This window comes from Oryzias melastigma, unplaced genomic scaffold, assembly GCF_002922805.2.
Source record: "Oryzias melastigma strain HK-1 unplaced genomic scaffold, ASM292280v2 sc00782, whole genome shotgun sequence".
Classification (NCBI taxonomy): Eukaryota; Metazoa; Chordata; class Actinopteri; order Beloniformes; family Adrianichthyidae; genus Oryzias; species Oryzias melastigma.
The window spans coordinates 214-15,637 of record NW_023417369.1 but is presented as its reverse complement, the minus strand read 5'-3'; the positions used below and the strand labels follow the sequence as shown (position 1 = coordinate 15,637).

Below are 15,424 nucleotides of genomic sequence, written 5' to 3'. Positions count from 1 at the left end.
GCAAAAGAGCCAAAAAGGTATTTGAACAATGGAGCTATACAGTACTCCCCATGGGAGAAAAAGAAAAGTTTTTTCAAAAATTAAAATTTTTCTGCATCTTCCTTTGCCTTTCCTCTCCTTTTCTATCCATGTTCTCATCCTTGACTTACTTTATCTTCATTTTGAGCTCCTCTGATTCTGTTAGTCTTTTTTCGAATAAACGTAGCAACGAATTTCTTGGTTCTATTTCCTTTTTTTCTTCTTTTTTCACACTTTTTTCCAAACTCTTGGAAGAGTCTCTCTCTGCTCGTTAACTTGCTGTTGACAGAATATTCCATTGCTGCAGAGTTACGGAGGAGAATGAAGCTATTTCACACGAGCGGTTTTATGCCATCTTTTTTCTTTTTAAATTATTTAGAAATATTTTAATCCTTCATCTTTGGGCCCCAAAAGTTGGAGGCCTTAGGCAATCGCCTACCTTTGTTTAATGGTAAATCCACCCCTCATCTCATGCAGAAATATTTGAATATTTTGACTGATGACTGTCAAACTTCAAGTAAAATAGTATGTAAAGAAGCTAGGCTGTTTTTTTTTATTTTCTTTCTAGATTCAGAAAGAAGGGCTGGCCCACATTAGAGTATTTTGCTGTCTGGCAAATTTTTATATATATATTCCTTCCCAAAAAGTTTTTTTTTCTCCAAACTGTAAAGAAATTCTGATCATTCTTCATTTTATGGAAGCATTTATTTTTCTCTGTTCCATTTAACTGCACTAAATAAAATGATTTATCTTTTTTGTATCCTTTGCACCTTATACTATACAGTACATTGCCAAAATACATATTTAACTGTTAACTTCTTGTTTTTTCAAAATAAGAAATCTTGCGGTACAATATTCACTTTTTTCTGAAGCAGCTCATAGACAAGGCCAAAAATACCTTAGCTGAGAGATGCTTCATCTCAGTGTTTTTATCCAGACTCACATGTACGAAGGATCAAACATTTCTGCCTAAACCACCTCTGGGAAGTTTTTTTTCTTGTTCTCACAAAGACAGAATTCATGCAGCACAGAAAGCCCTGAAGATAAAATATAAACTACATGTTTTCCTTTTGTGTGCAGGGGAGAAGAGCAGCTTCAAAAAAGAAATAATTAAAACAATGATATAGCATTAAAAAAAAACACAAAACTACCACTGATAGTGTTGATGCTGAGTTTATGAAATCCAATTTCTGAGTGTGAGACTCGAGGATGGAATTCAGATAGAAATCTTAAACTCTCAATCCAAAGAAACTGCATGACTTTTTGGGGGAAGACATGTAGAACTGTACAGGATTTTATTTTATTTTATTTGAATGAATGCAACAAAGTGGAAGGCCATTACAATGAAATGATCAAAAATATCAATTTCAAACTGTTTTATTATTGTTATTAATCCTGGAACAGCAGTTCTTTTATAGTGCTATTTCTGAAGCTTAAAGAAGCTAGTATTGATTATTACCTGATATATGCCAATGCTAATATGGAGTCAAAATTTGGAGGGTAAGCTTTTTGCTAATGGTTTAGCCCAGTAAGAAGTTGAGTGGTTAGAAACGCTGCAGGAATCCTCCTCTGGTTTGTCTGCTTGTGTTCACCAAACATCCTCTAGAGGTCATCCTCAGACAAAAACAACAGCTGGCTGGATGTAAGAAAAGAGTAAAGGATTAAAATTTCAATCTGAACCATGTGTCTTCTGTATAACTGAAATATTAGGACATCTTTTTTATAGTTGCAAACACATATAAACACTCTGTTCTGATAATCATACTTGGTTGTCACTCAAAGTTTGTAACATTCCCTCTTTTTCTTCACCTGATGTTCTCGACCCAGATGCTTCTGATGTCATCAATCTTGTTATTATTTTGTGCAGTATTTTAGATTTATTCCTTTGATTTTTTGTTACATGTCTTACACACATTTCGAACAAAAACAACAAAACTTCAGTAATTTATCGAAATATATCAAAATTATTGTTATTTTAAACTGGATTATGCCTTGCCCTTGACTATTTTTTTTTCTGTCGTTCATATATATATATATTGTACACTCTGCCATGTTTTATTTTTGTAAGCTCATTTCAAATGTTTGCTCACCCTAACTTGGTTTGTATATGAATAAATAAAGTATGAAAAAAAACTGGCTACCAGCCAGTCTGTTGCAGAGCCACACAGCTACACCTATTGGAACAATTTGGAGCAATCAATGAACTTGTGAAGCATGTTTTTGGAGTCTGGGGAGAGGTCAAAGTGCTTGGAGAAATCCAAACATGCATGAGGAGAACATGCAAACTCCATACTGCTGGGATTTGACACTCAACCTTTAAATTGACTCCCGGGACCATCGGAGACCGGGAAGGATTAAAGTGTGCATCACCACACGTTTCTATAATCTTTGTTTTTCTTGCTTCTAAAAGATTTCAGTGGCATTGAGCAATTACATTTTTACCAGATGGAACTGTCTGGCTTTTAGTGAAATTGCAGGAGCAGAAAAAAGCACAATAAGAAAATAAATCCATGTAATAGTCCCACTTGAGTATAAGTCACACTGTTGGGAGAAAACTGTGAACAACTTTGAACAAACTTGACCAGTTTCGTCTGTTAGTTCTCGTTAAAAAACAAAATACACTCATTTGAAGAGCAAAACGTGCAGATTCTTGACAGAAAAGACAGATGGTCTGAAAGAGGGGTTAGAGAAGCAATACATGTACAGTGGGAAAGCATAGATCTCAGTTTGTTATGCATCGGTACCTTCAAAATACAAAGAAATCCATTTAAAAATCAGATAATCCTGTTTATTCATGTGAGGAGCTGTTACTTGTATGTTTTGGTTTGTATCAAAATAGTTTTTAAAATGATTTTTTTCTTTTTATAATTATTTTATTTTATGTATTTATCATCTGCTCAAAGTTTCCCATTCTTATTTAATAAAAAACAGTTTTGTTTGAAGTGGTTTTCAATAATTTGGCATTCAATGCTTCAATAATATACTGCATTTTTTTATTCATAAAAGCAGGATCTTAAAAATCAAACCACTATTTTACACATTCCCTAACAATCTGTTTATATTTTAAGTCACTAAAGTTATTAAAAAGCAAAAATCCAAGAACACTGTCTACTTTCATTGCATCATTTGCAATTAATTGTTTTTTGTATTATTAATTAGATTTATGTATATGTTGTTTGCTTTTTTAAATTTATTTGTTCTCTTTTGTCTTTCTGTTCTGCCCATAAGTTCTAAAAAATAAAATAAAATCACTTCAGATCGATAGACATTAAATAAACAGATCCTCCAATCAAATAAAAAAAACAAAAACTTGTTTCCTTTTTTTATTTTTGTTGGTTCCTTTTTGTTTCTGTGTTTATTTTCTCATTTTGATGTGAAGTGTAAAAAAAAAGTAGAAAAGTAGCTGTTTCCGGTAAATGTAAAGCGGAAATAGAACGTTCTGCGCTTGCGCAAGTTAGATTCAAACCGGGTTTTACTAGAAATAGAACAGACATTATTCAAAATACAATCAGCGGGTCTCTCTGTTGTATTTCTGTGGATACCGGCACACATAGGAATTTCGGGCAATGAATTAGCGGACAGAACCGCAAAAGAAGCAGCTGAGAAGCCTTATGTAGATGTACATGTTGCTATTAGCAAGGCAGAGGTTAAAAGTCTGGTGAAGGGGAAAATCTTTCACACATGGCAGGAAAGATGGGAGGGTGATACTAAAGGAAGGTGGTATTATAGGATCCAGAGGGTTGTTGGGGAGATGGGGTATGTCGGTCGCAATAGATTGGAGAGTAGAATTGTGTCCAGACTGAGGTTTGGTCATACACAACTAAATTATGATCTCTTTAAGATTGGGAAACATACAACTGGTGAATGTGACTTTTGTGTTGCACAAGAAACTATAGAGCACGTGTTGATGTTTTGTGGGAAGTTCTCTGTTCAGAGACAGTGGCTGAAAAGACGTCTGGGAGAGAAAGGAATAAGATGGGGAATAACAGAAATTTTGAGGAACACTAGCAGTTACCCTCTTCTAATTTATTTCTTGAAGCAAACAAAATTGATACATAAAATATGAGGGAATTAGTGGGTTGGATTTCTGATCCACACTCCATACCAGTAGGTGGCGGAAATGCACCAAAAAGCTGAGTGCCAACCGCCATTAAACCACACAAGAAGAAGAAGAAGAAGAAGATTCAAACCGGAAGTACCTCGTTGTGGTTGTCGTTTGTACGCAAGCGCAGTTAATTCACGTGCGCTATGGCTGTGGTCAATACTCTTTCGAAGGCCGACGCAGGTACAAAGCCGTCTGTGTTGTGTAGTTGTGTTTTGTAGCTGTTTCTTGTTGTGGTTCGGAATCAGTGCGTAGCTGCGTCGGTCAGTACTGCGGTTTCACCGGAATGTTGTGTTGGTTTTCTGTGTGATCACGTGGTTCCGTGAAGCAGCCCAAGATGATGGAGATTCGATTCACTCTTAAGTCTCACATTCAAAGGCTTGATTTGAGATTAAACTTTAAATGTTTAAGGTTTAGGACATGTGAACAGTGATCCTTTTATTTATAAAATCTGCCAGTTGTAAAAATAAAAGCTATCGGGATGCAGAACCGCTTGTTCTCTTTATTCTCTCTCCATGCGTTTCTTAAGAGTAGTTTAAAGAAAACTTGTGACATAAAAACTTTTGGTCCTTCATTCTATCATGCTCAGTGTATGGTTAACATAAATTCATTCATATTGTGGTTTTAAACTGTAGCTTCATCTTTAAATTTAGTTCTTAAGTCTTTGTCATCTAACCGGAAACAACTAAAGCTGCCATGATTAGTCGACTAATCAACTATTAAAATAGTCGTTGACTAATTTAACAGTCGATTAGTCGTTACTTATATTATATGGAGTTGGAGTGTAATAAAGCTGAAAGTTATAATAGCATTATGCTATCTTCTTGAACTATTTCGGTATTCACTGACATTTTTAAGGCTATTTTGGAGTTTGGCTAATATTTCACCTACATGATAGCTGTTTTGGCCACCTTAGATTTTTTTTCCCGTTTTTTAGGCTAATTTTGCATTTAACTATTTTAGGTTGCTGTCAGCTTCAGCAATTTTAGCTGTTAGCTTCAGTGATTAGTCGACGTTCTGGTTATTTTCAGCTGCTCCAGGAGTTTACGGTCCTCTTCTCTTCTCAGGAGATGATGGCGTCTCTCAGCTGGAGGACCAGCAGGATTTTGATGGAGAAAGCTGTGAAGAGGAAGACGATTTGGGCGAGGAAGACAAACAGGAGGATGGAGAGGATGCAGGCGCTGGCTGGGCCGAGGCCATGGCAAAGATCCTGGGCAAAGAGACGATAGTGAGCAGCAGCATCCTGCTGAAGAACAAAGAGCTGCAGAAGATAAAGGCAGCAGAGAGAGAGGAGCAGCTGATCCGAAGAAAACAGGTTTGTTAGAATCTCCGGTTAGCAGACTTTTGGAAAACCCTCAAGAAGTTGAGGCCGAGCCGTGGCTAATGATCCGTATGGATCAAGGATTACCCATGATCTGCTACACCCCTACTTTACAGTCACAGTCCCATTCACTCCCTGATACCAACCTTTTAATCCATGAGCGATGTGAGCTTCAGTGTCTTTCACTTCAACACATGAGCGGGCGAGGCGGGAATCTGATCATAGGTTGACCGCTCTACTTCTGCACCGTTCCCACCACATAATCTTTGATCATCAACACTTTAGTCACACTCCTGGTGTGTACCGCTAGCATGAACACCTGTTGGATCAATAACATCGTCACTTGGACAGTCAGACGCTGCACTCTTCTCCCCTAGAATCTGATGTATTTAGCTCAGTGTTTGGACAGGTTACCGCTCTTACCGCCTTACAAACTTTGCTCTGTGTCTATTTTAGAAAAACACAGACACGGTTTGGAACTGCGTGTTTTTATTCGTCAGCAGAGCAGGTGGTGAGGGCGCTTCAGGAGCCCCGCCCCCTCCCCACTGCATGTGGAAAAGCAGCGAAGAGACTAAACTCCGTGTTAGCGCTGTACCTGCACCATTGTTTTTAGTTATTTAGGCTAAAAACTTATCGGCCAGTAAAAATTGTGCTCACAAGAAGCGTCCCCCCAGTGGACTTTTTTGGTATTATTTTATAAACTGACGTGTCAAAGTCGAGGCCCGGGGGCCAGATCCGGCCCTCCAGGTGGTTCTATCCGGCCCTCCAGTAACTTTATTTTATTGTTATTAATGACCCAATGTTATCTTGCGCTTATTTCTAACTTGTATAATTTAGACAAAATATATTTCTATGGAGAGTAAAATATTAAAAGTTATTTAAGGTTCACGTTGATTTATTCCGGAATAATATTCCTGCCTTTTTATTGTTTATAATTTTGTTAAAATGTTTGAAAGTTTAAAAAATTGGCATTCTGCTAGCTTTTTTTTTTTTTTTTACTATTTTGGCATTTACTAAGATTTTTTAGTTTATTTTGGAGTTTAGCTAATATTTCAGCTACATTTGAGCTGTTTTGGCTAATTTAGGCTTTTTTTGTTGTTGTTTAGCCTATTTTTAAGTTTAGCTATTTTTGCTAGCTGTTTTAGCTAACCTAATTTTTTTTTTTTTGTCTTTTAGGCAGATTTTTCATTTAGCTGATATTTCAGATGATTTGAGCTTCAGCGTTTTTAGCTATTAGCTACAGTAATTTCAGCTATCAGTTTCAACATCTTCTGCGGCCAAATTCAGCTTACAGCATTCACACTAGCACACTATATGTTATAGATATAGTTCATACTTATGTTAAAAATTCACGGTTTTATTGTTTTAGAAATTTAGTTTTAGTGTTTTTAATAAATGTTTATTCTGTTCAGCCCGTGAACTAAGGTGTGTTTTAAACTTTGGTCCCTGTGCGATTGAGTTTGACAGCTATAGATTAAGGGAAAGAGAGGACCGATAATCATTCGTGAGTTGAAATGTCACAATAGTTCGCCATACCGATATTTTGTCCCACTTCTAGTTTCCAAGCCTGGTGTGAACCTAGCATAAGAGATGGAGGAGGGGGGGGTCGGTCATCCAAAGAGAGCTCGGAGTAGAGCCGCTTCTCCTCCACATCCAGAGGAGCCAGTCGAGGAGGCTCGGACATGTGGTCCGAATGTGTCCTGGATGCCTCTCTGGAGAGGTGTTCTGGGCATACCCCACTAGGTGGAGGCCTAGAGGAAGACCCAGGACACGCTGGAGAGACTACTTCTCTCAGCTGGGAACGCCTGGGGTCCAACGAGAGGAGCTGGAGGAAGTGACCCAGGAGAGGGAAGTCTGTGAATCTCTGCTGCCACAGTCCAAAGACTCGAGCTTGTTATGTTAAAAGACTTAAAAACACCATGTGTCAGGGACTTGAGCCTTTGGAAATCCAGTCATTAATGTGCACACCACTGTTATTTTTGCTTCTGTGTTCCTCAGTTGGACAAGAAGCGCACGTGGGAGATGATGTTTCGGGAGAAGCCTGACCTGGTGAAGGACCGAGAGGCTGAAAGGGCCCTGCAGAGAACCGCCACCCGGTGAGTCCCCGCCGCTCCGTCAGCATGGGTCTTTCCAGGTCCAGATCCTAACCTGCGCCTCTGTCACAGTGGGGTGGTGCAGCTGTTCAACGCTGTGAAGAAACATCAGAAGACTCTGGACCAGCAGGTGAAGGAGGCTGGCAGCTCAGAAAGAAAGAAGGCCAAGATCCTGTCCTCCTTCTCCAAGAAGGACTTCATTGGTGCTCTGAGGAGAGCTGACGAAGGGGGCCGCGTGCACGGGGAGGGCCACGCTCGGGGGAAGCCAGAGGAGGGCGCTGTGAGTCCATCTGTTTGTTCTTATGTTCATCAGAACTTTGTGGGGATATGGACTCCTGATTCCATCCAGTGACCCACTGCTGTTTACCTGTTCTCTCTCTTTGACCACTCCCACTGCTTAAGGGGACGCGCACACAGGTGCGCGCACACAGGTGCGCACACACCCACACAGGTGCGCACACACACACAGGTGCGCACACACACACAGGTGCACACACAGGAGCGCACACACACTAACAGCAAGCTTGCATAAAGAAATGTCATCAGCTCGACCTTTCTAAAGTTAGGCACCACCATTTCAAACAGATTTTATCTTTTTCGGCGCCTAAGTCTCCTTCAACATTATAAGCTAAATCTTCTGTCTTAGTTAAGTCTTGTTTTACATCTCTGGGTCGATGCAGAAGACTTTTTTAGCTGCTTCTGTTTTCATATTTTCCGGGTGTGCGTTTGTGTTGTGTGCAGGCTCCTGCAGCAGAGCAGAAGCCGTCCTGGAGCGTCCTCAGTGAAGACTTCATGATGGAACCCTCCATGAAAGACTGGGACAAGGACAGTGGCGCTGAGGAGCCGGAGCCACACTCAGATGGAGGGTCAGATGACTCCGACTGAGGATTGTGATCACTTGATGGACATTCTAGAAAAAGAGACTTTAAACTGTCTGAGCTGGAAGAACCTGCTCTTCATCTGATGATGCTACAAACATGTTCTCCTGAATCTACTCTGCTGATGTGAGCAGGTGAGCTTTATCATGCAGGTGAGGATAAAGACTTGTTCTTCAGTCCTGAGGAGCAGCAGTTAAAGCAGCTGAACTTTACAGGTTCGAACGTTTGCATTTGTGAGCCGACCTTTTAACGTATAAACTGACGAACGTGGGGTCAGCGTGAGGTCATGCACATCAGGTGTGAGGCTAGGATTGAATGATGAGCCAATCAGCAGGCACAGACCCCCAGCCTGCTCTCAGAAATGAGTGTTTGTTTCAAAAGTGAACACTTTAGCTCCACTGAACTAAACGATGTCTGGATTATATCCAGAATAGGACTAAATGCAACCTTCTGGTCAGATAACATGAACTATGATTTGTTCAGAAATACGTATTAAAGATTCATGTCCAGAATAAAGTCGGTATTTCATGGATTCATTGATGTAGTCTTCTGCTGATGTAATGCTAAATACTGATGGTGCGTCTGCGGGGCGTCTCTGTTGCATTGACACAAAAAAATGGAACATTCATGAGTCAATTTGAATGTTTACATCGCCATGTCTGACGTCCGTTCCTCTGCAACGCAACGCACGGTTTTTTATGAAAGTTCTATTTCCTGTTTGCTGACTCGGCGATCTAGCAGAGAAACAGGAAACAAATCCTGGTTTCAAAATAAAAAAAATCATGACCACTTCTCCGGGGAGGAGAGAGGGCTGGCTGAAGACGCAACAGACACGATGTAAACTAACTAAATTTAGACACACCAACTGCACCCAGAGAAAACCCACACATGCACACTGACTGCAGTCTGCAACCTTCAAGTCTGAAAGAGCCATTCCGGTTGATTTCTCACTGATACCCAGTAGGAGCCACAAAGTCTTCTTGATTTATATTTATGCTAATGTTACTACTATGATAAACACAAATGAACTGTTGTTCATTTTGCATGAATAAAACACAAAGTATATAACCAATACTCATAAATCCACATTCACACACAAGAGTTCTTAACTTTTCACTGCTCATCACAATGCATTTAACAAAACAAATTCAGTCAAAGAACAGAGAATAAACACTGAAGGACAAAACCAAACAAATTAATAAAATAAAAGGACAAAAAGGTTTAGGAATTGAGTAATGAGAACAAGTGCAAATATATTTTAAAGGTGCTGAAAGAGCTCTCTTAAATAATGGAAAAGTTGTATAAGAATATCAAAGAGTGAAGGTTATTCCATTCAATGAGGGCTCAAACACAGAATGCATATTTTCCTGGGTTTCTATTGAATCTGGGTACAAGAAAATGAATCTGATCAGTGTGACGGAGTTTGTGCTGTGGATTGAATGGAACTGAATACTGCTTTAAATATGAAGGAAAATTAAGATGAATGCATTTAAAAATGAACAGTAAATAATGGTATCTTCTTCAAACTGAAGGTGAAAACCAACCTAACTGTTGATACATTGAGCAATGATGTGTCAATTCAGAACAGCAGTTTGGTAGGTCATTAATAAATATGGAAAAGAGCAAAGGTCCAAGAGAAGAGCCTTGCGGGACTCCTTTGTTAATTGCAATAAAGTCTGACTGATTTCCCCTAAATGACACACAATGACGACATTGAGGAAGATATGAGTTGAATCACAGGAGAGAAGGAGGAGAGATACCGATGCCAATTTGTCTAAAAGCAGGTAACGGTGTACTAGACCGAATGCCTTTGTAAGGTCCAGGGAAATGGCACCAGTGCAGAGGTTCTCGTCAACATTTGTAAAGATGTCATTTGTGAATTTCATGAGAGCAGTTGAAGTAGAAAAGTGTTTTCTAAATCGATTGAAATTGTGATAGTAGATTGTTTGTAGTGAGAAAACTAAACAGTTACTTAAAAATAATGTTACAACACTATTAATAATTGAGATTGGCCTGTAATTATTCAATCCCTGGGTATCGCCTCCCTTATGTAGTATAATAACCTTGGCACTTTTCCAAACAAGAGGCACTTTACAGGAGCAAAAGGACAAATTAAAGAGCTCAGCTAAAGGAAATGACAGAACAGAAGATGCAAATATAAAAATATTATGGTCCTTGCAGTCAGTAGACTGCTGCTGCGGGCCATAATAAATTTAGCCTCAATTCCATCAGGATCAGGACCAGTGTTAAGAGACAACTGGCTAATAACTTCAGACACATCTTTAGGGCTAACAGGATTAAATGTGGAGAGTGTCTCTAGGCCGAATATTGTGAGTTAAATCAGAAAATGACAATGAGGATTGTACATGAGGTATTTGTGAAAAATGCAAACTAAAGGCTTTAGAAATCACAAATGGATCATTGATCATTTTTATTAACATATATTTACTTGAGAGCCTTTAGATTTCCCAAGCAAAGAATTTATTTTTTCCAAAATTGTTTTGGACTGTTAAGGTCATTAGCAAGATTATTTGTGAAGTCCTTTTCTTTCGTATTTCTTGTTTTTGTTGCACATTTGTCTCGTAATCGTTTGTATTTATCCCCGTCATTTGCGAATTAGTACATTTATGTTTGTGCCCGGCCCCGTCTCTGCTTAAATAGATCACTGATGTCCCTTGACTTCCATGGGGCATGCCTATCAGTAACTTGCTTAAACTCAGTAAAATTAGTTCCAGTAGACTCAATATGGGGAATTAGACAAAATCTGCTCCAAATTATGCTTTGCAGATCATGAATAAAAAGATCAATATTCAAAGATTTTGTGTTGTGAATACTGATCCAGAGGAAGGTGGGAGTTATTTTCCATACACAATCAGGTATTAATGATCAAAGCAATCAGGGAGAATACCAGACTTAATAATTCTGTTAGGAGGAGTAACTAAGATCCATTCATGAAGAGAGTGACTATTAGAACTGGTTCTTGTTGGTTCTTCAATGATCTGAGACAGATTTAGTCCAGTAAATAAATTGCTTTCAGTCAATGTACATGGATCAGACCAGTTTGTTGAAATAAGTTCAAATGAATTTGCTTACTTTTCTTTTTCTTCAATACAGGACATAACAGTAATTCATAAATAGACTTCTTTAACGTGCGCTGCTGTTTCTAAGAGAATTCCATATTCAGAAAAATATTTATGCTGAGACAAATTCCCTCAAAATAAGACTGTTATCTCTAAAAAAGCAGAGGAAGAGTGCTACAAAAAGGCAGGTTTCCTTGGTTAAATCTGCTAACTGCAGTCTGTGAATGAAAGAGTTGTAGCCAGATTAAAAAGTTCCACATCGTGACTTCTGCATTTTATTCAGAATAAGATTAGAAATCACAATAAAATTTTTTTGAGGAAACACTCTTTATTCAGAATATAAGGTGCAGGTTAATCTGTCACTTGGTGTGTCGAAGTGACTCGGGTGATCTGGTGTCAAACTCAGTCGCAGAGGACGCCAAAATCCAAAACACACCTTAGGTCGTGGGCTGAACGGGATGAACATTTATTGAAAACTATAAAACTAAATTTTTAAACTTTAAAACCGTAACTTTTTAACATGATTATGAACAAGATCTATAGCATTATCTGCGATAATGGTAGTATGAATGATATAAACTGAATTTGGCTGCTGAAGATGCTGAAGCTGATAGCTAAAAACGCTGAAGTTGATTGCTGAAAAGGTTGAAGTTAGTTGCAGTAAATAGCTGAAAATGCTGAAGTTAAATGGCTGAAAAGGCTGAAGCTGATAGCCAGCTAAAATTTTAGCTAAATGCCGATTTAGCCTAAAAACAAAACAAAAAAAAGAAACTTAGGTTAGCCAAAACAGCTAGCATGTAACTTAAAAAATAGATAAACTTCAAAATAGCATTAATAAATGAAAAAAGCCTAAATTAGCCAAAACGGCTACAATGTATCTGAATTATTAACTAAACTCCAAACTAGCCTAAAAAATGGAAAAAAGCCTTAATCAGCCAAAACAGCTAGCATGTAGCTTAAATATTAGCCAACCTTAAAAATGGACAAAAAAAAGGAAAAATGTCAAAATTACCCCGAACAGTTAGTATGTAGCTAAAATATTAGTTAAACTCCAAAATAGCCTAAAAAAACGTAGTTAGTGCGAAAACAGTCCAAAAAAAGTAGCGGGACGCCTATTTTGAAAACACAAATATGAATAATAAAAAGGCAGAAATATTATTCCAGAATAAATCAACTTAAAACATTTTCAATATTTTACTCTCCATAAAAATATATTCTGTCAAAATTTTACAAGTTAGAAATAAGTGCAAGATAACATTGGAACACTGATAACAATACAATAAAATGACCTGGAGGGCCGGATAGAATTACCTGGAGGGCCGGATCCGGCCCCCGGGCCTCGACTTTGACACATGCTGTAGAAGATTGAATAACTCTGGTTGTCTGAGGTAGATTTGAGGAGAAATCAGATTTCTTTGAGAACATGTGATCTGCTTGATCATGAGAAAAAAAAGAGCAGATGGATGAAAGACCTACAAGAGACAGGAAACCTTGTTGCTGCTGTGCAGGTCCAGATTAATGTTTGCCTTCTGTATATATAGTCTGTTAGTTAACCCTTTAACACAGGAGCTCCAGTATGTATGTTCTTTTATTTAATGTAGCTTTTCAACCTTTAACACCAGAATTCCAGCAGATTTTGAAGGAGAAAAGCGGCGTGCGCCGCTTTCTCCTTCAAAATCTGCTGGAATTCTGGTGTTAATGGTTAAAAAGTTACAGTAAGTTGAATATTCACTGCTTCATGTGGCTTTTTCTATTCAAAAAGAAGACGACAAATGTGCACACTTCCATTTATCCACAATAAACGTGTTCCACAAGATGTGCAGCGCTCACCCCCCTGGTGGCAGCATCGGGTGACTAGTCTCTAGAAAGTCTGGGTATGCTCCTCAGCTGTGCCAGTCCCATGGAATACACAGCTCTCCGTCCTGCAGGACTGAGTAGAAGTGGGACACGGAGACATGCAGGCCCTGCATGAGCGGGGGCTGCTGCTCCTGCAGTCTGCTGCAGCACTGGATCATCTGGCTGGAGCTGATGCTGGGCTCCTTGGAGAGGCTCTTCAGAGACATGGTCTGCAGACAGGCCTTCAGCGCAGCTCCTTCTTCGGTGAGCAGCCTGCAGATGCAGATAAAGGTCACATGGACGGTCAGCTCTGATAGAATTCATTTTTGAAAGTTTCTGTAGATGTGTCAGATTGCAGATGCTTTCTGGTTGTTTTTGAATATTCATTTAACCACTCGTAACATCTTTTTTCACTTCAGTATTGACAAGAAGACACATCGATTCTATTAATTCCAAAAAATATTTCAATAAGGAAAACTAGGATGCCTTTCCTAAAGACACAGCTGTGACGCAAAAAAAATAGGACTGGGTATTGATAATAATTTCAAGAATTAATTCGATTCTGATTTTTTAAAAATACTTTTGATTCTTCAATTCAATTTTGAGTTTACACATTTATACATATTTGCTTAGAAATACATTAACACTAGAATTCCTGAGCCTGCGCAAATTTGCGCAGGGAAGAGTTCCCCCCCTCTAGTCCGAGAGCCCATTGTTGTGTCATGGTGGGTCACTGATGAGCCATTAACTTGCCCATGTATATGTTAATGCAGCATGTAGTACCTAATGTGTATTTGAACTAACAGGTTGTGTGGGGGTTGGAGTTACGTGATGCATGTGGACAAGTATTGGCTTTCCTGCTTTTACTCACATTTGAACTAAAGTTCCATCTCATCCCTAACCCAGAGTTCAATATGATGTTGCTCCACCTTTTGCTGCTNTTTTCAAGGAGACGTGAGCCTGGGTTCCTATGGGTTAAATCAACTTTTTTTATTTGAATGGAATTTTGAAATAGAATTAAACATTTCTGTATTATTAGTTTTTTTTTTTCTTTGTTTTGTTTTTTTTATTGGCATGCGTTCAGACCAGTGTTTGGTCCTAAAACCCTAATTTTACTTTCTCCACCTGGTTAGCCACAGTTAAGCATGTTTGAGGTCCGTGAAGCAAACTGGTTATAGGGCCTAACCCAAATTCAGAAACCTGTGAAGGATGCTTTCAATATACATGGTTTGTGCCACACAATCTCATCCCAAGTCAATCAATCAATCAATCAAACTTTATTTGTTAACCGCTTTTCATGTGCTTCTGTACAGCCCAAAGTGCTTTACAAGTAAAAAATAAATTAAAAAGAAAAACACGTCAGCAACAAAGCACAAGACAGAAATCGGAAATATCCACCCCATTTGGACAAGAGCAGCATTTTGTTATAAACAAATAAAATCAAAACATCAATTAATCATATGTTAAAACTAAACTAGCCACGTCATTGAAATAACAAAATATTCAAACAATAAAAACTCTAAAAAAGTTTAAAATGAGTCATTAAAAGCTTTACTAAAACGGTGTGTTTTTAATTTGTTTTTAAAAATCTCCACAGTTGTACAGGCTCTCAGATCCTCAGGCAGGCTATTCCACAGGCGAGGACCAAGACACTGAAAAGAAGCCTCGCCATAGGTCTTGGTCCGAGTTCCAGGGATGATTAATTTCGTAGAGCCTGAGGATCTGAGAGCTCTTGGTGGTTCATATGGACTAAGGAGATCTAGTAAATATAAAGGACCTGAACCATTAAGGCATTTAAAAACTAAAAGAATAATTTTAAAATCTATCCTAAAACTGACAGGCAGCCAGTGCAGGGACACTGGTTAAATTTTGCCTCATTTTTTTTTACGTTTTGGCGTCCCCAACTCGAAGTCTTTTGAGATACTGGCTATTCGTAAAATCAAGGTTCCACAACCCTCGAGACGCGGTACTACATGCGGACTGGTCCTCGAGGTGCATACAGTAGCAGTACCCTAACCTGGTACCTGTGCCCTAATCCGGTACTAGTTTACGTCTGGTGCCGTATCTGGTACAGTGTCCGATGCTGGGTTAAGGTT

At 38.7% G+C, this 15,424-nt stretch overlaps 2 protein-coding genes and 1 long non-coding RNA gene across 3 annotated transcripts; 1 reads left to right on the top strand and 2 right to left on the bottom strand.

Moving 5' to 3' along the window:
• Positions 1–212: 212 nt before the first annotated feature.
• Positions 213–5,698, bottom strand: LOC118598468. The gene is made up of 2 exons (XR_004947540.1): positions 5,588–5,698; positions 213–1,654 (listed from the first exon to the last, which is right to left on the bottom strand). It is a non-coding gene; the product is annotated as an uncharacterized LOC118598468 (long non-coding RNA).
• On the top strand, positions 3,520–8,944 carry rrp15 (ribosomal RNA processing 15 homolog). The gene is made up of 5 exons (XM_024260793.2): positions 3,520–4,303; positions 5,188–5,435; positions 7,440–7,537; positions 7,607–7,814; positions 8,276–8,944. Exons 1-5 carry the CDS (start codon positions 4,267–4,269, stop codon positions 8,417–8,419), a joined length of 735 nt encoding a protein of 244 aa, XP_024116561.1. The 5' UTR covers positions 3,520–4,266; the 3' UTR covers positions 8,420–8,944.
• A 4,221-nt stretch (positions 8,945–13,165) lies between these two features.
• On the bottom strand, positions 13,166–13,602 carry LOC112138224 (T-cell activation inhibitor, mitochondrial-like; the record flags this gene model as incomplete). The annotated part of the gene is given in 1 exon segment (XM_036211172.1): positions 13,166–13,602. A coding segment is annotated over 1 exon segment (227 nt), but the record flags the coding sequence as incomplete, so codon positions are not given.
• Positions 13,603–15,424: the final 1,822 nt, after the last annotated feature.

Excerpts from the sequence above, each read along its gene's own strand:
- rrp15 (XM_024260793.2), top strand. The coding sequence starts at position 4,267 with ATGGCTGTGGTCAATACTCTTTCGAAGGCCGACGCAG. Across the intron at positions 4,304-5,187 it reads TCTTTCGAAGGCCGACGCAG|GAGATGATGGCGTCTCTCAG; the intron begins GTACAAAGCCGT and ends TTCTCTTCTCAG. Across the intron at positions 7,815-8,275 it reads GGAAGCCAGAGGAGGGCGCT|GCTCCTGCAGCAGAGCAGAA; the intron begins GTGAGTCCATCT and ends TGTTGTGTGCAG.